Source organism: Pleurodeles waltl, chromosome 9, assembly GCF_031143425.1.
Source record: "Pleurodeles waltl isolate 20211129_DDA chromosome 9, aPleWal1.hap1.20221129, whole genome shotgun sequence".
NCBI lineage: Eukaryota > Metazoa > Chordata > Amphibia > Caudata > Salamandridae > Pleurodeles > Pleurodeles waltl.
The window spans coordinates 558,112,805-558,139,390 of NC_090448.1; the positions used below are offsets into that span (position 1 = coordinate 558,112,805).

The 26,586-nt window shown below is 44.0% G+C and overlaps 1 protein-coding gene across 1 annotated transcript in view; it reads right to left on the reverse strand.

Moving 5' to 3' along the window:
• BCKDHA (branched chain keto acid dehydrogenase E1 subunit alpha) overlaps positions 1-26,586 on the reverse strand; it is a 99,606-nt gene that overhangs the window by 15,321 nt on the left and 57,699 nt on the right. Inside the window, exons 6-8 of the mRNA XM_069207519.1 lie at positions 25,940-26,146; positions 24,455-24,596; positions 4,824-4,995 (exon numbers count right to left, since the gene is read on the reverse strand). Of these exons, the coding sequence (XP_069063620.1) occupies positions 4,824-4,995; positions 24,455-24,596; positions 25,940-26,146 (521 nt within the window). The remainder of the gene's footprint in view (positions 1-4,823; positions 4,996-24,454; positions 24,597-25,939; positions 26,147-26,586) is intronic.

The window sequence follows — 26,586 nt, forward strand, 5'->3', positions numbered from 1 at the left end:
CGGTGTAAGAGTCCACCACCAATCACAGATGCATAGCAAACTTTTCAATGGTTTTGCATGAACCACCACATGATGGCCAATCATACAAACCATAGTCTTCACCATTGGGTTGAAGGTGACCTCTCAATTTGGCAGGCGGAGTAAAGCAGGGTGGTGGACGTAAAGTCCTCTCCGTCTGTCAAACTCAAATTGGACCCTTCTGCCCTCAAATGCGTACATCTAACTGAGGCCTTGTCTTCACTTCATAGCCTGCATTTTGTGAGAGAGCCTTAACATTGATGAAGGACCAGAACCCAATAAGGAGATTTTCAATGACAGTGTAGCCTTGAATCTTTTGGGATCCTGCAGACCACCATGATTAGTCAATTTCAAATACGAACAATGATTCTATTATACAGAACTATGTGGGAAAGTAGTTCTTAGTTGAGAGGTTTAAAAGAAAATGTATTGGGCTTTTCTTAGGTAGATATTTCATTAACACTCAAGAAAAAGATTAGATATTAATCTTGAAACATTTCGATCAGTTTTTTGTGTGCGTGTGTGTGGGTGGGGCTGGAGCGGAGGGTCGGATTTTGTGTCACAAAATCATTTTACTCCCAAGTCCTACTACTGTTAACCACCACCAATTTGCATAGGGCCTGACATACTATCAACTCCTTAATTCCAAACACCAATTACTGTAATGATATGTGAGTTTTGACCACTGACTCCACGTTGTATTTAGCCTAGCTCTACACCATCATATTAGTGACCACCAGCTTAATTTTGCCTATTGACTTTATTTTAGCATTAGCCACTGCCACGTTAAAAGCTGCAAGTAGTTTTCCACATTGTACAATGTGCACGTTTTTATTCTTCGTGTTTTTCCCACCAAGGGCTTAGGTTGATAAGAAAGTACTTAGGCGGCAGGGACGGTTTTGTTTTGAATTGGCACCTTGGGATTGTGGCTAAGTCCCGACGTATTATTTTCAAAGCAGGCCTTAAGCAATCAGCATTTATTTTATAAATAGACTTCGGCAGTGAGAGGGATGTTCTAGACCTTTCCTCTCTTGTTTGTTCAAAGTATAAGAGGCCGAGACCAGATGGACCAGGGACAGAAAGTGTTTGCAGATCTCAGGCACATCCATCCTTCCTGTGAGGATAATTGATCTCTCTCTCTCCTCAATTGATTCTGGGGTCTGGCGATGTAATGCTGAATAGGAGGGAGATGAAGCAGTGATGCCCTTTTCTCATGGTGATGCATATTTTTTAATTCATTATTTGCTTTGCATTATAGTACAGATACATATATTTGATGTGTATATTACAGTGGAGAATCATTTGTACATTCTTTCATTTCATTGCTGTGACCATTTTTGAATGTGTCTCACCACAATACTTACCCACTCAACATCTGTCTGTCGTAGTCACACCACTACTCCAAATCCATTGCTATGTGCTTTTATCACTCTGCCTTCACATTCTCTTTCATAACCAAAGAATAACAATGAACAGTGTATAAATGACTTACTCAATATGTCTATACACATAACCTGCTCATTTTTTTCTATCAAATGTTCATGCTGGTTTCTGTTCTGGAGATTGCTTTTACACATACATTAAACTTTATTGTTTCGGTCAATAACAAACACCTCTCTTCTATTCTTTTCTCCATAACCTCTCAGTAGCATTTGGCAAAGCCAATGAGCCAATGGTGGAGGAAAACCTTGCCTTCACCTGCAGAGCACTGGACTGTCTTATCATACCACTAAATCATTCTTTAGTTTCCTTGTGTGATTTGGCCTTGGCCAGTGCTTATTTTGTAAAAAGAAAATAAGTGCAGAGGTCCAAAGTTTTTCTTAGGTGCCTGGCACTTGGGCTTCTGAATACAATGATTATTGCATCCCATGGCTTCCTCATCTTCGTTTCACCTCATGCATTTTTCTTTCCCATACTAAACTTCCTGCCTCTATATCTCACTCTTAAAAGGCATTTTTCATCTCTGCTCTGCTCTCTCTCACTACCTTCTGATCTTTCTATTCTTTACTTTGTATCCAGTTTTCTCTCTCTAGCTCTGAGTCCAAGTCTGATAATGAAAATTAAGTTCTGGTCCACAGAAATGAGTGCCAGCGCTCACAACCTATAATCACCAGCACAAAAAAAGCACTTGCCCATCCCTTGGCACATCTACTAGAAGCCATTACCCGTGGCTTTGATATGGATCTCCTCCTCTTTTCTCTACAAACTGCTCACCTTCAGCACATCCTTTCATTCATACATTTCTTCTGTCACCCCAAGTGTCAAATTTGTGATGGTCTCAACCACTTGATACTGTAGGACACTCCACTCATGCTAAATGTTTCATTATTACCTATTTATTTCAATTCTCTGCTCCAGATCCCCAGTCCCCCGTCAACCTGCTCTGCTCACTCTCTAAAGTTAAAACTTATCCTCTCTTTGCATGCTATTTAAATTCACCTTGCATCTGGAGTAATTCATCTTCATTACCAGAGAAGGAAGGTTCCAAATACTATTACAATAGTCTGACTTCCCCATTCTAGGTAACGTCCCTCATTAACATCATGGTAACCAATGTATGTAGCTATTTACAAGTATCCTTGTTTGACTATGATGATACTAACTCTTCCCCTGGATAACGTAACAAGATTTCCTCCTAGAATTATGCCCCCTACCAAACTCAAGGTAGTCTGTCAAAAATAGGACCATGCAAAAATTCCTCACTGTGGTTTTCAAGGCTGCTTACTGCACTTTGCGTCCACACCACTTACAAAATCTTTCCAGCAACAACCATTCATGAACTCTGTGTTGGTAACTACATCACGGAGTTACCACATCATTCAGCCCTATCTCAAATTTCACACTTTTCTTTATACACTTTTGTCTCTTTTACAAAGGAGACTCCCACATGAACGTGCATTGAAGATCATTCTCAAAGCACACCTCCTATACCTTGAGGACCAGCAAAGCTAAGGACGAAGAGCTCACTGCACACTCCCTCAAAACATCTCACAATTAGCTACACTTAGTTATAGCCCACACAACCATGAAGGAATACTCTAATATGTTCCTTCTCAACATTGGTAAACACACTCAGCCAAAAGTGGTGAGGTTCCAATGCCTCATGTAATGCTCTACCCATTATTGCGGTTACAAAAGGTGCTGCTCTTGGATACTGAAACCTTTGTTTCGCAAAGTGGCTAAGCCAATCAGAAACAACATTTGCCCCAGTCCCTGACAGTCCATATACCAATCCCAGGAGGGATTGGTATATGGATATCACATGCCTCGTTACCTATCATCTCAGTTCCAAAAAGTCACTATCTCAATTCCCGACAGTCCATATCTTAATCCAAATAGGGCCATCCCAGTCCTTATAAGCCTTTATCCCAACTTTCCACATGGGCAAGAGCATGTTAGCAGAGTGATTATTTTATTCAAGTACAAAGTCAGCTCTGGTAAAAGTAAAGTCCTCACACCTTTCATGCATCATACGTTTGACAAACTATAAAGGTAAAAACTACTTTTAAATGATACCCTAGAGCTGCTATAAAGCTACATTTATAGCAATTCACAGATTTAATTTCTAATTCCAAAACAACCCATCAATAAAATCTGCACAAAGAGTACATGGAATATGAAAAAATTCAAAAAAGTATTCCACAGTAAGGGTGAGATTCTTCCCTGCTTGTCCTGTTCCTATGACAGTACATCTCTAGGCTCAATTTGGGATTCTGCACAGATCACATCAAGTCATGCTGACAGTTTTTTTGTGTTTGCACCTAGATCATATATATGTGGAAAAGGGACAAAAGAAGGAAGGTACTCCGCTTTAATAAATGAGAAACAGGTGTACTGCACTTTTGTAGTTCAGCCATGTTTGCATCACTCAGACGCTTTGTCAACAGTAAGTTCTACGTCATGGCTACCAGCAATACCACAGTGTGTCAAACCAAACACAGCACATATTTCTGAGCTGACCTGAGACATAGCAGAAGAGATCCAATATTTATTTAATCTTTATGACCACAAGACGTTTTTATAAACCCTCCAAAAGTATACAGTATTTCCTGGGTGCCTGCAGCTGGTGCAAGTGCATTATTTACAAAAATCTCTACTAAACCTGCTTGTGCTCAAAAACTCCAGTTTCGCTCCAGACCGTGAAATGTGACTTAACAAATGAAACAATTTTAGAAATATGGTGTAACCGCTGGCCATCGGTCTGGTTACATGGCACTTTCTACACAGGACGTGGTTGGTAGACACCAGGTTGGTGCAATGAGTGGCTTAAAAAGACAGTAGATTTAATTGATTTAATGTGAAGCCGCTGCTGCATTCAACAACTTAAATTGAAAATGTTAGCTGAACAAATACCTGGAGCACTCAAAACCATGACCCTTTCCCACCAGTGTTATAAAATGCTGGCCTATTCCTTCTCTTTTGATCTTGGAACCCAAAGTTTGATGAATCCAATTGAAAGTACCTCACCACACACTTAGGTTCTTCTCCTCAGGCCCTAATGATGAAGAAGCCCATACTGCAATGTTACTGTTAAACTAGCAGGGCATTTAAACTGATATGCAGACCTCAAAGGTAGTCAATTTTAGCAAATGACTGCTCAATAGCATACGCAGCGAAGCAAAGCTACCTTTTCTATTCTTATTTACACATGTAATGTTTTCTGCAAATAAACGAAACACTGTACAATGTTTCCTGAGCAGATGGAAACTGGCTGCTGCACTGTATCAACTGTAAATAAAGGAAATCAGAGTGTAATGCCTGTGAGTAATATTGCTTATGACAAAGTATAGGCAGGGTGAACTCACCATTTTCCGGGATTTTTTCCTCCATGTTTTCTCTTGTTCCTCGTCCCACCAACCCTGGTTGAGCATGTGGAAGCGGATGCGGCCGATTGGATGGTCCTGCTTATCCCAGTAGTTGACCTCATCCACAGAGCGATAGGCTGAGCTGTCATCACTTGTACTATGATGCCCAATTCTATATGACAAAATACATGCATACAGGTAAATTATACTTTTCCATACAAACACAAAACACAGACTCTTTAAATGTATTTTTATGAATTATGTCACTTGCCAGGGAAAAAGTGGCTTGATGTCATGGACTTTGAGATATTGAAAGTTTTCGTTAATATGCTGGGCTTTCTCAACAGCTGTGACCTGCTGAGCAAACCTGGCACTAAAACGTTTAACGAAAGAATGCTCATCATGTACTGTCTTTCGCACAGTATTAGAATGTCGACTCATTCTACTACGTGCACTGAACTGGAGCAAGTCCCACAGAGAAAACGTGTTGATGTTTTAGTACTTTAGCATAACTTTGGTGTGCGAATAAACAAAGGATATGGAACACAAATTGTAGTCCTATTTCCACGTCTGGGCTGTCATACGAGAATGAATATGAACTCATGTTATCTGAACAATTGCCCCCCCTTTTAAGAATTGCTTCTTCCAAAGAGCACTGCTGTAGGTTACAGGCAACACCTGTCCAGTTCTACTGGACATCAAACTGATATAAGATAGGCACTGTGCACATTTAACCCACTTTTGCTTAAATTCTAGACTACATTCATCGGAGACAGCACTGAAGGATTTTAGCATGTACAAATCTGCTCTGTCCTCAATCAGGTATTGCATTTGCTCCCCGGCACGACAGAAGCATTTTGCATTCCTTTAGAGGGGTACTTCCAGTACTCTTAGTGTCAAAGACTACGACATTATTTTGAGATTTTGCTTGGAACAATAGTAACAATCAAGTAATGGCATGTGCAACAGATGTCAGCCGTGAGCCTATTGACTAGCCAATGATTTTTAAAATATATTTCTTCAAAAAGTTTGAAAATACATTCATAGACTGCACCCACAGATACCCACGTATTCACTGGTCTTGGGAAATGGCTGGAAAAGAGAATCATGCAGGTGGCTTGGCACCCTTGAATCCTCTGAAGTGATTAAGTGCAGAATCATCGACTCTTCCATACAAGCTGAGAGTACAATCTCGTCTTTGCTCGGACAGTGAGAACAAAAGCCACTGAGATCCCTTAAGTGACAGCCATGCCTTTATTCCCATCAAGGATATAAGGTTGTTTGAGATATTACAGAAAAGCAGCTTCAAATGGGGCACTTGCTATGTTGAGGCTTGGTCTGAAAGAGGGCAAAGTTTAAAGGTGATCTGGCACCCTTTAAGATTCTGAAGTGATTAGGAGTTGGAACTATCAGCCCTGCACTCAAAGTGAAGAGTTGGGAGTACATCCTTGGCTTTGCCCTGACAGACAGGGCAGAAGTGATTGAGATCTCCTAAGTCAACGGAATGCCTTTATTCCCGGGCAAGGATTTCAGCTTGTTTGTGAATATAAAGAAGTGCATTTTTAACTTCCGCACCTGCTATGTTCATATCTTGTAAGTACTTCCCACTGAGATTTACTTTTTGCAAAATGTGCATCTTTGTTAGAAAGTAATATATATATATATATATTTTTTTTTTTTTTCTTCTTCCCAGGAAGAATCCACGTCAGCAGCAGCGACACAACTGCTCTTGAAAAATGTCACAATGACATTATTCTGAGCTATTGTTTAGAATGACAAACAAAAGAGCATTTTCAAAGCCAATACATCTCAGCCATGAAACCTACTCGCTTAGCCAATGCTTCTTTTAAATACGTGTCTTTAAAAATTAGGTGCATGCATCGGAGGTAGCCATATTTAAATGGAATTTGATAAAATAAACTTCCTAAAAGATCCCTAATGCACAGGCGGCTATGCTGAAATGGTTGCCAATCATTTTAAAGTGGGTGCGTGCTGATAGCGCAGTGGGTAGGAAAAGCTGCACCAGGGGGGTCTAAATGGGTAGCACATTCTAGGCAGGGGAGTGTAAAAGGGTGAGGAGAAATAGAAAGGCATGGTGGAGGAGGGAGGAGGAGGCAGAGAAAAACAAAAATGGACCCTCTTGTGCACTGAAATGTAAGGTCTGATGTTAATAGTGAAAGAATATCCAAAGCAATCTTAACACTTGGATTGAAATGGTACTGGGCGGGTCAAACAAGAATAGGCCGGAAAGCCACTGGATCAGGAAAGTAAAATGGAGAACCAAGCCATCTAATCATGAGCAACTAGTTAACCTAAAGTCCCTTCTTAGAATATGTTATGTGCTGGAAACAACAGGTCGACAACAGACAAAGTTGTCTGTAGCAGAGACCTAAAAATAATGCATTTCTCGGGTGGCATGCTCCTCTTGCTGCAGATGGGTTCCTTGTGGCTCACTGGACGGAGGAGAGATCAATGAGGTCTGGTCAAAGGCAGATGTATGCCCACTCTCAAAAGTCACACCTTGTAGGCTGTTAAAGGTCTGTATGCCTCAAAGCAGTAGTGCAGAAATTGATGGAATTAAATGTATAAAGTTAAACACTGAAAAAAAGAACTGGGAAAATGGAGACGAACTGGCAGAGTGCTGGGAAGCAGAGAGTAATTATTAATGGAGCACATTTTGAGGGACTTTGTTCATTATCTGCGAACAGGTATATATTCTTTATTGCTACTCTGTAAATCACTTATGAAGGACTAGAAAACCACTGGTCTGAGTACCAGTCCCTGTGGCACCTTTTGCCTCCTATCGTTCTTCAAGGTTCTAATTTAACATTTCTGCAGTTCCTCGTTCATGGCTAGTATAGGGAGGGCATGGAAACCCAGGCACAGAGAACAACTTATAATTGTTTGCATTTGTAACTGGGCGAAATTTAAACTATCTTGGAACACCCAGAATAATTTTGGTAATCTTGTGAGTTTCTTGTGATGCTAAATTACGAAATTACTTACATTCGCCTAATTCAGAGTTATTTGGAGCAAAATGCCTACTGCAAAAGCAGAGGAATAAAGCCCGAATGGCTGCTGCTGTTCGGGTTCTGTTGAATTTAGCACTATTTTCGTATCCTTAGCACAAAATGTATTGTTGGGTCCATTTTGGATGCTAGGATGCATTTTGCACTAAGAGTGTAGCGCTAGATGCAGGGTTATGCTCTTTGCATAATTCTGTGAAATTTTGCTACAACTTTATTTACTTACGCCACATCAAGCTGCCCCACACCCTTCATGGTATACTCGTCTGCAGAATACAGGACACAGTTAGCACTGTGTATGCTAAGCGTTCCACTACATATGAAAGTCGCAGGTGTGAATTGTAAAACACGGCTTCCTTCCAGCATGATCGTCTGATGCTTGGATATTCATCATTTTGCCTGCACATATGATATGCAATACAGTGCTTGTGACTTCTGTTTCTAACATGCAAGTCGAACACTGGTAAAGGCGGGCAAGATGTAAGCCAACTATTCAGTATAACCATCCTATGTCAGGAAACTAAATATGTATGCATCTATGTAAGCAAGTTCCATTTTGATTCATTGTAAGTACATTTATCAGAAGTGGATAGCATGAAAATCTGGCACGACCCTGGATCTGTGAGGCTTACGTTGGAAATTCTTGGCTCTAGTTCTTTCAAGAACATTCCCTTCTACTTTGGCAAATTTACTTTGGCAAATTTGTTTTACTATTTTCTTTTTAGTCAGATTAGAACTTGAGTACTGCTCCTCCTTGCAGCGCACACAACTATGCAACTAGTACTGATGGCTAGGTTATATTTTTTCGGAGGACAATTTTCACCAGTTAAAATGATACTCCAGTGGTTACCTTACTACATAGCATGTACTGTTAACTAGAAAGTAAGGACTTACTGGTAAGCCGTGTGTTGCCTACCAACTGCAAACCTGACATTAACTTTTCCATTTGATGTAGGTGAAAATAAGACAGAAAGGAGACTATGGATTACAGAGATAGGTGGATGGGTGAATGGGTGGATTAGGGTAAGGGAAAGAAAGGTGACATACTAGAAGTGATATAAGGCACTGAGAAAGACTACTAGACAACAACTAAACCGTTCTCTGCTGTAAGCATTGATTTCTGGGTTAGACATACACTTTACTACACAATTTCTTGCAAACACATTTCCCAGTTACCCTGAACAAGCAGTAGTCTAACTATGGTTTTCTGTGGCTTGGCCAGTGTGAGGAAACGTGCATTAGCTGTGTGGCCTGCATTTGTAAAGGGTCCACATTTGCCCTCCACTGGATACCAAACACCCCAATGTAGTGCTTGACTCTCTCAGGGTAGCAGAGCAGAGCAGCCCAAGCTCTACCCAAGGCAGGTGGTGTGGGCTAGTAATAACCATTCGCTGGTATGCAATAATACTCAATAAACAATTGTCCTGCCTTTGCTTTTTCTTTAGAAAAGTAAAAGTGCATTTATTACACATATATCACTTAATACTATGCAGTAATCTACAAATATTAATAAGGCTGGTGGAAATACTTTTGACAATATTACATTTGACCCCTAAAAAGTCATCACCCCAAAACTCACTGTACACCCCAGCTCATAATAATGTATGAGGGTGTCAGTTTACATTAGGTCAATGTTGTTCCATTCAAAGATTAGAATCACATGTTGAGGCAATACTTTATTCCATCATTGACCAAGAACCTTGCTTACACTCATGCTGCATAAAACTTTGAAAGAAAGCAATGGCAAAATGTCATGAAGAACGCTTTTCAAATAAGTATTTCAAATGATTATGACAACAATCTTTAAATAAACCATTTTTCAACATGTGGCATGTGTTTCTGTATTCTTTAACCAGATTTTTAGGCCACCGACCCTGCAACCATAAGCTTATCCCCTTAAGGGTGCTGCACTCCTAGCCGTAGAGCACATGCCCCAGTCTGGGGAGTGCATGAATTCAACTTGAATCCCAGCTTGGTCCTTGTGCCGGAGGCCCTGCAATCTTAGGGTCAGTACTCTAAAAACAGGTCTGGGGCTTCCTGTCAGGTATTGGGGCCCTCTTGCAGCTCCCCACGTTCCTTTTCTGTTACTCGTGGTGGCTCCATCACCTTAGGGCCACCTCAAGCAGGGAACAATGTTTTGGCCAGGGCAACATGGGGCGTGTATATCATATTAGCGGCTGTGGCCGCTTGCCTTTTGTATGCCGTGCAGCTTTTCCTTTCTCTCTTCTTTTTTTGGTTAGTTTCTCTTTGGTTGTTTTTTTGTAACATTTTCTGGGGGTGCCCAGTATGAATCTTTACTCAATGGGGCCTAGCAATAATCATATAAGTCAAAATGTAATCCTAGGATTTGTCTGAGAGGTTGTGCAACACCAAAACACTTGACTACCAGGATAATCTCAGAGATTACATGCAATCGAATACCTGTCTGCAGCCTGTAAAATAGCATGATAACAATCCACTGCTAGAGGCCTATTCATTTTTACGAATATACTTAACAATAAATTAGCCATCTTTACTGCTTTTGTCATAATCTTTCATAATAAACAGATCTGTGGCATCTGACATAACTTTTTCCTACGCATCAGTCATGCCTATAGGTGTTATCATTGTCACCATAATCAGGTCAGCCATACTGTACTGAGTGTAAGCTTTCTCACAAGACAACCATGAAGCATTCAGTCATAAAGTTACAAATGCATAAAAAAATTAAAGTTGATAAAGCAGACTACTATGAGGCATATTTTAAATGAAATGACGCACAACTGCTCTGGCGGAGTTGTGCGTCAAAAATGTAAATGCTGGCTAACGTCATTTCTCACCGCCATGCTTATGCCATGTTATGGCGCAGCATAGGGGTAAGAAATGGTTAGCATAAAAAAATAACGTTAGTGCTGCAAAAGTGGCACTAGCATGATTGGCGTCACGTTTCTTGATGCTAATCGTTCTAGCTTCAGTTTCCAGGTGTATGATTTCCTTGCTATCTTCTTCATGTGTAGTCATACTCCCAGTTGCTTGTTCTTCATTATTTATTCATCAATTGCTAACAAGTCAGGAATATCCTCAATAGTAAATCCATATTGTTCTATTTTGGGTCCTGAAACCTCGAGTTGTGGATTGTGAGTTTTCATGGCACGTTACCTGGTAGGCTTCCCTGCATGCTACCTTGGTGTTCGCATGGCTGGGGTGGGACGCAGTCCTCCAGCTGCTTGAAGGACTCAGTGGGTGGGGCCAGCTTTGACTATTTTGACACACGAGGGAGTCTGCAGTGTGGCATGTTACCTGGTCTGTCACTCAGCATGCTACCTTGGTGATCACATGGCTGGGGTGGGACGTGGTCCCCCAGTCGCTTGAAGGACTCAGTGGGCGGGGCCAGCCCTGACTATTTAGACACCGGAGTGAGCCCGCAGCGCGGGACACTACCTGGTCTGTTTTCCAGCACGCTACATTAGTGATCACACGACTGGGGTAGGATACGGTCTCCTAGCTGCTTAAAGGACTCAGTGGGCAGGGCCAGCCCAGATTATTTATACACCTAAGGGAGCCCGCAGCGGGCCAAGCTTGTCTTAGCCTATCATAGCCCGGAAGAGGCTAGGCTGGGCCACCCCCTTTGGCATCGTTATCTTCTGCGCAACCTCTTTTTTGTGCTGGATCAAGGTACTGTTTGGGTCTCTTTACTAACTGGTTTTCCAGTTGGCTCATTTTTTAATCATGGTGAAAAGGAAGGCCGAGGTGGAAGAACAAATATCTAATTCAAAACAAGGTAAGGAATCGGTTACTGTAAGTGAGCTATTTGACATACCTGTTCCACGTACTGTGGCTTTTACCAACCAGGATTTTCTCTGGAGGAGGGGGAGGGGGGATCCTGGGGCTTTAGCTAGTGATCTTAATGCAAGGGGCACTGATGGCGGGGGGTGCCTGTACCCTCTTTACATTCTAACACTGGCAACTCTAGAAAATCTAAAAGGGGGTAAGTAAATTGACGCAAGCAGAACATTTTTAGCTCAGCAGAGCCAAACATTTTACCGGCTTTAGAAAGTATAACCTGGAGGCTGACTACGTTGGAAGACAAGGTGGGTTCTCAGGAATTTTTCATTGGTCTTTTGAGGGATCAATTTGAATCTTTCATCAGTAGAACTATGCCTACCTCTACACATATTGCACCTGTTTCTGTTATTACTGCCCACGTGAGGAAATCTAATGCTGAAACACACCTCACTCATAGTCAGCGCTCGTCTGCTTTAAATGATACCCTACGATGGGCGAACACTGTAAACATGCCATCCGTTGCCTCTGCCAATCCAAGTAAAACCCTAAGTACTTGTTCCTGGTGTTGAGGGCTCTTTTGTTGAGAGGGCTACCTGCACAAACTTAAGGGTCAGCTCCATGCCGATTCTTCCTACAGGCACATCAGTGCTAAGGGCCCCTTTATCCTTCCGAGTTTCCCCTCTGGGTATGCCCTCTGATAATCTGTATCCCCCACCGCTTGTACCCCGTTTTTAATAATCTGGCCAATGTCCTGTCTTTGGCGCGAACTGCCAGAGGGGATTACCATCAACTCAAAAACAAGGTTACCCATTGGTTAACAGAAAGGTCATCACCTGATAGTAGAACACATTTCTATGATTAAATAATCATGGTATGCAGGGTGAGCTGGATTGGCCGCTCGTCTAAATTTATTGTAAGGGACTGCATTGTTGTCATTTTCTCTAATAATTTTAGGGCGGGCTGCCTAATCAGGAATCTTGAGTTTCGCTCTGCAACCAATGGTGGCATTATAATTCTACCACTGTGTCTTTTTTTTTTTTAATAAACCTTCACTCATGAGGTCGTCCTTGTTAGCCCCTCTCCAGGACTTCCACGGTGTATCTGACAGAGACAACAGAATACATGTTGGGAACGCAGGCCCAAATTTTGTTTTGACCAACCACTTTGAACATCTCACCAACTTGAATGATCAAGACCGACTGTGGGGGATAACAATACCGGTGTTTCTTATTCAGCGGTAACATCCTTTAGAGCCCTTCAAGTCATGACCTGGAATAGGGCGAAGTCTGATGAGCCTGATTGGTTGACGTTTCTTATTCCTTTTGATATATATTTTCAGGAAACGTGGGCCCTAAGTGGGGGGTTTCATTTGGATGGCTTTTTTCTTTGCTAACTAATGCTCTGCCCTTGTCTAGTGGAAGGCCAGTGGGGGATTGATGCTATTGGTTAAGGTAAATCTAGCTTATAGGATGGAAGGGATTGCTGGTACCTCCCCTCATATTCTCAGTGTTTTTCTTAAATTTAAGAACAACAATGGGATCCTGGGTGTCAACATCTATAACGCGGTACATGGGACTGAATCAGAGGACGTGATGATCTTAAGTTCTTTTCTCAATATCTTTTATTCTACCCATTCTGGTTCCAATATAGTAATTCTGGTTCTCAGTGACTTTAATTTGCACCCCTGTAAAGGTTATCATCTCTATGAAGATGATGGGCAGGTATTTTCGAAATCAAATTCATATTAGTCATACAAGACAAGGGGATGTTATGAACAGTCTGTTTGCTGAATTTAATTTGGTCAATCTTTTGAGTCCACAGAGCCGACAAGAAGGACAAATTGCCCCCATTTTAAGGGTCATGGGAAAGGGTCTCACATTGATTATATTTATGTCTCTGTGGTCCTGTTTCCTTCACTTATTTCTTTCTCCGTGAACTAGAATATTTTTAGTGACCATAACCCACTTATAGCCAGTTTTCAGAATTTGAGTTGGGGGAACTCGGCCACTACTCCTTCTAATTGAGGACTTCAGATCAGGGTTGCAGATGTAAGTGGTGTAAAATAATTCCTGAGAAGTTTATTGCTAAGTTAGTTGCATCCTGCCCCTTGTTATTCCGGACATGTTTAAACACAGAGGCTTCCAAACAGTGTATTTTACTGACATATGGTAAGATTTGTTGTAATATTAATGAAGCTTTATCAAGGCCAGCCAAGGAAAAGTCCCCGGCTTTTTGTCGTTGGTTTGCCAATACTTGTACGCAGGTAAAATCCGTTCAATTGTACTTTTTGTGATTTGGTGTAAATCCGTTCAGTAGTCTGAGAAATTAGGGTTAACATTTTTTTTATATTTGGATGGTTAGGTCCGCAAAAGGCTTAACAGACTCTCGCAAAAGCGCCATTTCTAAAATAGAGCATTTCGATTGTACCAGGGACCTTTATTTCCCTTGGTCCAGCTCGCTCCTGGGGGAGCCAGAATCCATCAGGGGTGAGCGCTCTGATTGGCTGCCACAACATGAGAAAGATCTTGCAGGCAACAATTACAGGACTCGGGTACTTAGTCTCCCCTGTGCTGAACATATAAAAAAAAAATAGTATAAGTGGACAGGCTAGGGATAACTTTCCACATTAGGTTCCATGGGGTGACCCAGAGGAAATCCCCCTCTTTCAAGGCAAAAATAAATATATAAATAAATCAGCAATTTCTATCACAATCCCGCAGGACTCCCGTGGAGTTGAGAAAAAAATGCCAGCCAGGGCCACTTTCTTTTATTAATGAGAGGGGGGCGCGGGCCCCTCTGCCAGAGCTATTATAGATCCTTGGAAACCAACCCCCAAGTCTAAATTATTCAATAATGGAGAGAGGTTGCACACCTCTCAAGCCATCACAGGCCCCAGGGAGCCCAACCCTGGGGCTTTAATTTCTCCAAAAGGGGAGTGAGGCCACCCCTCCAAGCCTCTAAAGGCTCGAAGACCCCATCCCTGGGGCCTCTAAACTAATGAAAAGGGAGAGAGGCTGCACTGACCCCCTGTCTGAGCCATTAATGGCTCCGGAGACGCCATCGCCTGGGGCTATCACAGTGATTATAAGGGAGGAGGGCCACGCAGCATCCCTCCATGAGCCTTTAAAGGCTTACTAGGTATATCCTGGTGAGCCCACCACAGGACATAGCTGTTTCCCTGCCCGTACCAACGTGTGCAGAGAAACTTCTGTTTGCTTCCGCTTTGCCGGCGAAAACACACATTTGGCCCCCAGTGGGCGGGACCTTTAAAAATGCTCCCACCAGCTGGGAGCAAACTTTTGATCAGTTTTGCTACTCGCAGTGATGCGGACAGGGAAACAGATCAAAGTATTGCTCCCACCCAGAGGGAGCAGCATAGGGTGCTGATCTCTGCAGGCGCGATCAATGCCAGTAGTCTTTGCAAGTGAGAAGCTGGCTGGGGCCACAGGAGCCCTGGGGCTACCCCCCCGGTCCCCAACAAGTGTATGGTGGGTGCCCTGGGTGGGCAACTGCACACCCACTATTAATAATGCGGGCCTCAGGCGATAGGGTCCCCGGTGCCGGAAAACGCTCAGGGAGGGCCTCCTCCCCTTTATTTTAAGTGGTAGCTCTGGGGCATAAGGTCCCCAGGGCCTAAAAAGGCTCAAGGCCCTGTCACCTTTAATTGAAAAAAAAATCTAGCATTTGCAGTGCAATAGGTCTCACGTTTTCTTGAGTTAGAGCTATTGGCTTTGTAAATTCAGAACTAGACTTTTCTTTCCACATAAATTGGTCAACCCGGTCTCATAATTCAGTCTTTTCCTGCCATGTCTTGGTGGTCACTGGCGGCTATTGACATCAGAAAGGTCTGAATAGAAATTGGAAAATAAGGCTGGAAAAGTATTTTCTTTTCATTTTAACAGAATGAAAAGTCTTGCAAGAGTTCTTGCCTCGCATTTTAACATTTATGGCCCCAATAAAGGAGATAAGCAATGCCCTGTGGGCTATGTAGTGAGTGCTCGCAGGGTGGGGCCCTTGAGAGAGTGATAGAGAGAGAGAGTGAGTGAGAGAGTGAGACTCTGCGAGGCAAAGCAAGTTTCACAGCATTGCTTTTAAGCTTAGCTACATTTTACCAGAAAGGGCATATTGTGGCTTTCGTGAGCAGTGAGCTAAATGACTGGGTGTTTCTTTTGTAAAATAATCTTATTTTAGGAGCCAAAGGTAAAAGAGGACAGCACTGGAATAAAGCCAAAACAAATACCAGCAACATGGGAGGAGGTGAGAGAAACGGAATGCTGCAATAAAACAGGCTCTGAAACCGAAAAAGGAGGGAGAAAAAGGCAGAACTGATCACTAGTGAGCAAGAATTTTTAAAGGACATTGCAACCAACAAATGAAATCGCTTTAAGCCATAAGAAGTACAATAAAAGTATACACAAGGTTGAACGCTTATGCTCAACCTAAAAATGAGCCTGGGGATGGTGTCCCCAGGGCCTAATGAGGTTCGGGGAGGGTGGCTACGCTGCCCCCTCCCCTTTAAAAGAAATATAACCTCGAGGGAAGGGGTCCCCTTGACCTAACGAGGCGGAGGGTGGGAAAACGCGTCCCTCTCCCCTTAAAAAGAAATATGGCCCTGGGGATGGGGTATTCAGGGCCTTTTAAAGGTTCAGGGAGTTGGGCAACGCTGCCTTCCTCCCCTTAAAGAAAAACGTAGTGGAACGGGATCCCCATGTCCCCAGGGGCTCATAAGGCTCAAAGAGGGGGTCACGCGGTCCTCTTCACTTGGTCCTTCTCCCTATTAAAAAACATAAGGGGAGGGGAAGGGAGGGTGCTGGGAGCCCAGGCTAAATCTTGTGGCCAACCCCCGCCGCACATGGCATTTACACTTGGCTTTACGCATAGTAATAAAATTACTTTACATTAACGACCCATTGATAAAAAGACCTATTTTTGTTTAATAAAAAAAACCTTAGGAAATCACTGAATAAAGGTTAAAGTAACGTTATAGTTAGTTGTAATAATCAGCAGTTGTAGTTAGCGAACATAACTGTAACTCGGGCTGTGTCATGCACTGCTTATGACCTCACATATTACATCACTTATGAGATGTTGTATGACATAATTTATGACATCTCAAATTACATAATTGATGACATCACTGATGATATCATCCAAGCTTGGTTTCAGCATATATTGCTCTATAAATAGTAAGATTAGAGGCCTGACAGAAAGTACAAAATAGCTCAGAAGAATATGAAGCATCATTAATATCACAAATATAACTTCCTTAGGTGTAGAAAGCATGGGGTATGTGCAACACTGACCCCACACTATCCACATCACAGGTAGCATAGTTCACATTCACGATCAACCACAGATATAAGTGAAACCCTCATTCAATGCGGTGTTCAATCTGAATACAACTGTTCAGAGAAAGCCAAGTTCCTGAAAATACTGAATGTCTGTTCCAAAACGAATTTGCTTCCACATACAGCTTTTAACTTCAAACTCCTGCCAGCCACCTAACTTACATTAAGAAATTAAACTGATATGAGTAGAGAAATGGGTAATATTTTTTTCTTTAAAAAAATGTTTTGATTTAAAAAACAAAATAACATTACTATTCATTAACTTGTCCCATTTCCCAACCCCTGCCCCCTAGACATGGAGAGAGAAGTGTCACACAGTGTGCAAATAAATATAAATGACATGACGTATAGTAATCAATTGCTCCCCATCTTCGATAAGTAAATAAGTGGGTATTACACTATACCACACTGTTTGCATAGAGTGACACTCATGTGAAATACATTACAGAGTATTACAAGATATCTACTACGAAAAACGTACACTCTATACAACTTTTGGCAGAAAAAACACACAATTCGCTTAACATAAGCAATGCCTGACGGTCCTAAAAATTACACTATCTACAACCTTCATACTGAGGTGAACATCTTTACAGATAGCCCATCTTCTGAAGCAAAACAAGTATGTGTACATAACCTAATACCTGGTGCACACAGTCTTCAATGTAGCAATTACATAGAAACTGTCATGTTGAGACGATTCTGTTTAATAACTCAAGGCTGCTTACAACACTTAGTATGTTGTACGAAGAATCTTTGCCCTGTTGCAAACCTTTTCTATAGAGCATAGAAGAACGAGTTACTTACCTTCGGTAACGACTTTTCTGGTGGATACATTAGCTACCTGTGGATTCCTCACCTAATGAATACTTCCATGGCGCCAGCATTCGACGGAAATCTTCTTACTAGTCTCTGCACGTCGACGAGGACGTCACTCTAGCCCACGCGACGCCGTCTGACGTCATACAGGCAATAAGAGGTCCTCGACGACGTGCGGACGTCAGTACCAATCATTTTTTACGTGCATGAGAACAACCAGGCAATGCAATGAAAGAGCAAGGCAACATCCCATTACATTGTAAAAATACACAACATTGCATGAATAACTGTAAATCTTTTATATATATATATATATATATATATATATATATATATATATATATAACTCTCTCTTTTTTAAAATATATATCTACACATCAAGTATATACACAAAGATATATACATATATACATATAATATATACAACATCTATTGCACCCTCAAAGACCAAGAGGAGCGTACTCAAGGATTACTTGGCAAGACCAGAAAGGCAACGGGGAGGCGGGTGGGACCGTGAGGAATCCACAGGTAGCTAATGTATCCACCAGAAAAGTCGTTACCGAAGGTAAGTAACTCGTTCTTCTGATGGATACAACTACCTGTGGATTCCTCACCTAATGAATAGAGTCCCAAAGCAGTACCACGCCCGGCGGTGGGTGCCTAAATGGTCAAACCAAGAAATCCTGCAGCACTGACCGTGCAAAATGGCCGTCCCTTCTAACCTCAGAATCCAAACAGTAATGTTTTGCAAAAGTGTGAAGGGACGACCAAGTTGCGGCCTTGCAGATGTCGATCACAGGAACACCTCTGGCCAAGGCTGAAGTGGCCGACTTAGCTCTGGTGGAATGAGCTCTAATGCCCTCAGGAGGATCCTTCTTTGCCAAAGAGTAACAGATTGTAATGCAAAGAACAACCCACCTGGATAGTGTTCTCTTGTGGACTGCCTTTCCTCTCCTCTTGCCCACGTATCCAATAAACAGCTGATCCTCCAGCCTGAAATCCTTTGTTCTATCAATAAAGAAGCTCAACGCCCTCTTTGGGTCCAGACGGTGCAGTCTTTCTTCCTCTTTGGAAGGATGAGGCGGAGGATAGAACGTGGACAAAGTAATTGCCTGAGCCAAATGGAAGGGTGAAACAACCTTCGGGAGGAAAGCAGCCTTGGTCCTCAACACCACCTTATCCCCATAAAAAGTTGTATAAGGGGGCTTTACTGATAAGGCCTGCAACTCACTCACTCTCCTTGCTGATGTTATAGCTATCAGGAAGACTGTTTTTAAAACCAAATACCTTAAGGGGCAAGAATGCATAGGTTCAAAAGGGGTCCCCATAAGGAAAGTCAGGACCAAGGACAAATCCCATTGCGGCATAACGAATGGCTTTGGAGGATATTTATTTAGAAGACCTTTCAAGAATCTGATAACAATAGGGGATTTAAATAAAGATGGTTGGTCTGGAAGACATATGAAGGCTGACAAGGCCGATAAATAACCCTTAATGGTAGCCACTGCACAACCTTTCTGCGCTAGAGACAGAGCAAAAGACAAAACGTCCGATAGATGAGCATGCAAAGGATCAATCTGCCTCTCTCCACACCACACAACAAATTTAGACCATCTATTAGCGTAGATAGATTTAGTGGAGTGTCGCCTGGCCGCTGATATAACATCCACTACCTCAGGCGGGATAGAGAAGGAACTCAGGTTGCCCCGTTCAATCTCCAGGCATGTAGGTGCAGACTCTGGAGGTTGGGGTGTAGAACCTGCCCCTGCGAGAGGAGGTCTGCCCTGAAAGGGAGACGGAGCGGAGGGCACATTGAGAGTTGGAGAAGGTCGGAGTACCATACCCTCCTCGGCCAATCCAGAGCTATTAGGATGACTAGAGCCCGGTCCTGGCGAATCTTCCTCAATACTCGAGGAATCAAGGGTATGGGAGGAAACGCGTAAAGCAACTGGCCGCACCAGGTTATTTGAAACGCGTCCCCCAACGCTCCCTGCATCGGATACTGGAGGCTGCAGAATAACGGACAATGCGCGTTCTCTCGAGTGGCAAACAGATCTACCCGAGGAAACCCCCACCTCTGGAAGATTAAACGGACTTGATCTGGATGGAGACGCCACTCGTGGTCTGCCGAGAATTGGCGACTGAGACTGTCCGCACGCACGTTCAAGACTCCGGCCAGATGGTTTGCTATCAAGCAAATCTGATGGTCCTTTGCCCAGGACCATAGTCGAAGAGCTTCTCTGCAGAGAAGATACGACCCCACTCCTCCCTGCTTGTTTATGTACCACATCGTGGTAGTATTGTCCGTTAGGACCTGTACCGACTGACCACGAAGGGAAGGGAGGAAGGCCTTGAGAGCCAGACGTACAGCCCGTAACTCTAACAGATTGATGTGAAACATCTGTTCCTCTGGAGACCAAAGACCTTTGATCTCCAGATCCCCCATATGAGCTCCCCACCCTAGAGTGGAAGCATCCGTTATGACTGTGGCCACTGGTGGCGACTGCTAGAACGGCTTTCCTTGTGAAAGATTGTTGCTTGCAATCCACCACTTCAAATCCACAGCAGCATCTCTGGAGATCTTGACAGTACTCTCTAGATCCCCTTTGTGTTGAGACCACTGCCTTCGGAGGCACCACTGAAGAGCCCTCATGTGCCAGCGAGCATGCGTGACCAACAGAATGCAGGAGGCAAACAGACCGAGCAGACGAAGGACCTTGAGGACTGGAACTACCGCTCCATTTCGAAACATTGGAACCAAACCCTGAATATCTTGAATCCGCTGAGGCGGAGGAAAGGCCCGACCCAATGTTGTGTCCAGTACTGCCCCTATGAACAGGAGGCGCTGAGAGGGCTCTAGGTGAGATTTGGGCTCGTTCACCGAAAAACCCAGGTCGAACAACAACTGGGTTGTTGACTGCAGATGATGCGACAAGCTCCGGGGACTTGGCTTTGATCAACCAGTCGTCCAAGTAAGGGAATACTGCTATCCCCTTCCTTCTGAGTTCTGCCGCAACCACCGACATCACCTTCGTGAAGACTCGAGGTGCTGAAGTAAGACCAAACGGAAGGACCGCAAACTGATAGTGCTGCGATCCCACCACAAACCGGAGATACTTCCTGTGTGACTTGAGTATCGGGATATGAAAGTAAGCATCCTGCAAGTCGACAGACACCATCCAGTCTTCCTTGTTCAACGCCAAAAGCACCTGAGCTAGGGTCAGCATCTTGAACTTTTCCTGCTTGAGGAACCAATTCAAGATCCTCAGGTCCAGGATTGGTCTCAAACGACCATCCTTCTTGGGAATCAGGAAATACCTTGAGTAACATCCTCAACCCCTTTCCTGCTCTGGGACCAACTCCACCGCGCCCTTTGAAAGGAGGGCTTGTACCTCCTGTTCTAGCAACAGGAGGTGTTCTTCTGAACAATAAGAAGGACGGGGCGGGATGAGGGGCGGGAACTCCCGAAAGGGAAGGGTGTAGCCTTTTCCCACAATACTGAGAACCCAAGTGTCCGTTGTAACAGTCTTCCATTTGGTGAGAAAATGCTGTAATCTTCCCCCTACAGGAGAGGAGTGAGTGGGAAATGGTGGAAGCCTAAGGCTGCTTCCCCTGCTGCACCCCGCCAGAGGATGAGGAAGAGGCAGAGTGCTGCTGAGAGGCTCCTCTGGTGCGGACCCTACCTCTCCCCCTAAAAGATCTATAGGGATGGGAAGAGGCAGGTTGCTGATATCTTCCCCGAAAGGAAGAGGAGGAAGAGCCACGCCCAAATCCACGAAACCTCCTGAAAAATCTGGAAGAGGCCGTGGAAGAAGGAGCTTGGAGCCCTAACGACTTAGCCGTGGCCCTGCTTTCCTTAAAACGTTCCAAGGCTGAATCAGCTTTGGCTCCAAACAGTTTGTCCCCATCAAACGGGAGATCCAACAATGTGGACTGTACATCCGCAGAAAAGCCCGAGTTACGGAGCCAGGCCTGTCTCCTTGCCATCACAGTTGTGCCCATTGCTCTGGCTACCGAGTCGGTGGTATCCAGTCCCGTCTGGATAATCTGGGTCGCAGCAGCCTGGGCATTTGAAACAAGATCCAAAAGACCCTGGGGAAGCTCTGTAAATGATGAGGAAATGTCATCCATCGGAGCATGAATATACCTCCCCAGGATACAGGTTGCGTTGGTGGCCTTTAACGCCAGACTGCAGGACGAAAAAATCTTCTTGGACTGCGCCTCTAGTTTCTTTGAATCTCTGTCCCCAGGCACCGTCGGGAAAGAACCAGGCGCTGACTTGGATGAACAGGAGGCCTGCACCACCAAGCTCTCCGGCGTAGGGTGCCTAGACAGAAAACCAGGGTCAGTCGGAGCCGCCCGATACCTTCTGGCCACGGTCCTGTGAACTGCTGGGGAAGATGCCGGCCTCTTCCACACCTCTAACACCGGATCCAGCAGAGCGTCATTAAATGGCAAAAGAGGCTCCGCCGCAGCTGAGGCCGGATGTAGCACCTCTGTTAGAAGGTTTTGTTTAGCCTCCACCACCGGCAAAGGCAGGTCCAAAAAACTAGCTGCCTTCCGTACCACTGCATGAAAGGAAGCAGCCTCCTCAGTGTATTCTCCCGGGGACGAAAGATCCCACTCAGGGGAAGTGTCCAGCCCACTGGCCGACTCCAGACCACGCAGCCCATCACCCGAGTCCTCTAGCTCTCCTTCCTCCAGGGCTCGTTGGTACTCCTGCTCCTCTAATACACGGAGAGCACGTCTCCTCGAATGAAGCCGTTGTTCAATACGCGGAGGCGACAATGCCTCCGCCGAAGTCGAAGATCGGCGCCGATCTTCAGAAGCCACCGACGCCGCGTCCGGCGCCACAGGTAACTTCGGCGCCGACGAAAGAGCAGCTGAAGCAGATGGACCCACCGGAGTCACAGGCCGAAATCCCGACGTCGACGGGATGGAAATCCCCGGGGCCAATCCTTCTGAAGCCACCGGAGCGGCCACCGGCGCCGACACTGGCGCCGAGCCCACGTTCCCAAAAGGGAGAAAGGGCATAAAGGGTGCCGGCCGAAGAGGCGCAGGATCACCCAATGAAAAGGCCAAAGGCCCAGCCGGAGCACCCCCTGGAGCCATCTGTTGGAAGATGGCATACATCGCATTCAAGAATGCGGAAATATCGGCTCCAGGGGTGGGAAAAGCCGGATACTGGGGTGCCTGTCTCGGAGGCGACCCCGACGCCGGCCTCGACGTCTGCAATGCCGGAGAAAACACCTGAGGCTCCAATACCTCAATCACCGACGCCTGTCCAGGTGAAGTTGGAGACGCCGGAGAGGGCAACGGCGTCGAAGGATGCGGCGTAACCGTGGGACTGATCTCCCATGTCCTTCGGCGCCGATCCGAAGACCTGGAACGAGTCTCCTTCGAATGACGCCGAGATTCTCTACGGCGCCGGGAGTCTCGATGACGCCGATGTCTTGGAGAAGAAGACTTCTTGTGATGCTTCTCCTTCGATTTAGCCATAAACAGCTTTGCCTCATGTTCCTTGAGGGCCTTTGGATTCATGTGCTGGCATGAATCACAAGTCGAGACATCGTGGTCGGAGCTCAAACACCAAAGGCAATCGGAATGAGGATCCGTCACCGACATCTTGCCTCCACACTCACGACAAGGCTTGAATCCAGACTTTCTCTGTGACATTATTACCACAGCGAAAGACTACGCAGCAAAAATACACTGTAACCACACAAGTAACAGTTGCTCCCTCGAAGATAACCGTTTCGAATGCACGGAAAAAAGGGAACTGACGTCTGCACGTCGTCGAGGACCTCTTATTGCCTGTATGACGTCAGACGGCGTCGCGTGGGCTAGAGTGACGTCGACGTGCAGAGACTAGTAAGAAGATTTCCGTTGAATGCTGGCGCCATGGGAGTATTCATTAGGTGAGGAATACACAGGTAGTTGTATCCATCAGAAACATGTGTGCAACATGCTTAACCCAACTTGTCAACTGCCACCTGCACACAGCCTTACTCTTCGATGTAAACATTTCTATTGTGTTGAATACCTGCACATAGCTATGATGTATTAGGAGCACATTCGTTTTGTAAACACTTACACCAATTAGCTGGACATTGCCTGTACAAAATAAGGTATGTGGCACTTTGTAAACTATAAATCAAAAGTACACACTCATTGGATAATGTCATCAATGAGGTCATTTGAAATGTCATCAGTGATGTCCTAAATTATGTCATGAGTCATATGAGTTCACAAACAGTGCATGGCAGGGAGCAAGTTACAGTTAGCTCTGCCAACTGTAACTAGAGAATTACTGTGTCTTTTTAATTGATTTTGTTTAGTTTAAAAAGTTAATGTTGTCTCTGACCTATTAAAATAACTAGAAAGTAACTTTAAGCTTTGTTTTTTTTCAGTGAATATATAAACATACATATATACATACATACACTCACACACAAACATACTGTGATGGTATCTGGGCCATCATTGTGGGTAGGATTATCAATTACCCATGTTTTTCATCTTCTATTGAACACTTATGTTATCCCTGAAAGAGCTTTTAAGACAGGTTGTGACACATACAAGGAGCATGAGCCAAGCTTTGACAGGTCATCTTAAGTGGTGCTTATGGTGTGGTGCCAATGAGAAAAAGACAATGACAGGCAACCCCACTAACCTGTATGTCATGGCCTCGATGAGGAAAGGCTGGTTCTCTGCCACAGCTCGCCGTCGGGCCTCCTTCACAGCATTGTAGACCGCAAACACATCATTGCCATCCACTCGGATTGACATGATTCCATAGCCAGGACCCCGAGCAGCTATAAAGGCAGAGATAGTGATTATTTGTAAGGGAATTCCCTTATCTGTCATTGCCCTCTGAATCCACCTGTATATGACAATTCTACTCACAATCCCAATCTACCAGTCAGTTCCATTCTTTATCGGGACATGTGTAAGTGCTTTTGATTTCTGTCATTTTAATATTCCAGAATGACTGATTAACTCATAATCAGTTTTCATATATCTCCTGTAATTCTTTCAGTCGTCTTTTGTTATCCCTTCAAAGGCTAAACCTTTTTTATGCCTCTTTCATTTGGTTTGAACTTACAACAGGTTGACAGAAGCCATTCCTTTATAGAAACAAAATGTGATAACACAGGTGGTTCAGTGCCAGGAGAGAGGAAACAAGCCCATCAGGATTGATACTTCAGTCTTAGTGCTCACCTGCCATGTGCCACCATACATGGTTCACTGAAGATCTATGAAGACTCTTTAGTCTCTACCTAGGGTTTGGTGACTGATGTGGTGAAGAACGTTTCCAGGACAAGCTGGTTGGCATCCAGTCAAGAGGGTCCTGAGAAAAGCAGGTAGGCTTGTATAAGACATTAGCTAAAGGGCCAAGATTTTTCTAGATGAGATCCAAGATTTTTTTTCTCTGAATGTGGCTAGACTAAGGTCTCTGGAAAAATTCATTCATTATTTTGAGGCTGAAAGACTTGATATATGCATATCAAATGAAACTAAGAACAACTTGCCACAGACTGCGCAACTACATGGGCAGGCATTGAAACCGGATCTTAAACAGTACATGAGTTAATGGGAATCATTAAAACAAACATCTTGAAATTATTCCTAAAGTAAAACACGATTCAATGGTTGTTTCAGAATGTATGCTACAGAGTGCTTCATATACTAGTGTAAGTATTCCAAAAGCTCATGATCTACTTCTTGGTCGTATATTTTAAGGTAACAATACAATAACATAGAAACTCGAAGCCGGAACCATTCTTTTCACGCGCAGCTGAAAGATGGGCTGAGTAAATCACTCAAGCTGGAAAAAAGTGGCATATAAATGGACAAAATGCATCACAGAGAATATCTATCTACCTTTCTATGATTATTGCAATTCAAATATTTTAGCTGTGAATTTCTACAAGTTGACTGTGGTCTTGAATATTTATCCTGAATAAGAGTGGATAATTACCAAATACACCTGCTACCTTCATTTATGTGTACTCAATTTTGCGTAAAATTAGTACACATTACTTTGAGTCTCCAATAACACCTACTGTCTGATGGTGGATCCGCAATATATCCTTTTGGCCACATTTTACTATTGACTTTTTCTGGCCTTTAAATTTTGTGCTCCAGCGGTACATACCAATGCCATCCCCCCGGTACTGCTCTGAAGTGGGTGTGGAGATGGCATAGCCGTTATTCCTGCAGAAGAAGATGATGGGGCACTCAAGTGTGGCAGCAAAGTTGAAACCAGCATGGGCGTCCCCTTCACTGGCTGCCCCCTCGCCGAAGTAGCAGATGACGATGCGGTCCGTATTCTCACGCTTAATGGCGTAGGCCGAGCCAACGGCTGACAAAATAGGAGGAAAACAACACAATGAGCACAATAAAGGACCAACAAGCGCGAGTGATGTCACTTTTGTGAACCAAGGGGCATGCAAGATGGTGAAGTAACAACACATTATAGCGGAAAACAATGACAAACACGAAACAGCACAAACAATGACTGACCTGCACAAAGTGGGACACTTCCAAAAGTTAGATAGGGCTGAGACAGTCATACTCATGTCAGTCAAGGGCCTCACACGAGAATTGTTCTGAACCTAGCCCAGCAGCTTTTTAGAGGCACTGGTCTGTGGACAAATCTCTTGCTGTACGCCTCAAGGAAGCCTGGCTAAGGTAACGGACATAAATTGTGCTCAATAGAGCAAAGTAGCTATGATTCAGCACCCATGCAACATTTCAAAATAAAACCAACAGTATATTGTAAAGGGCTATGCAAAATTTGAA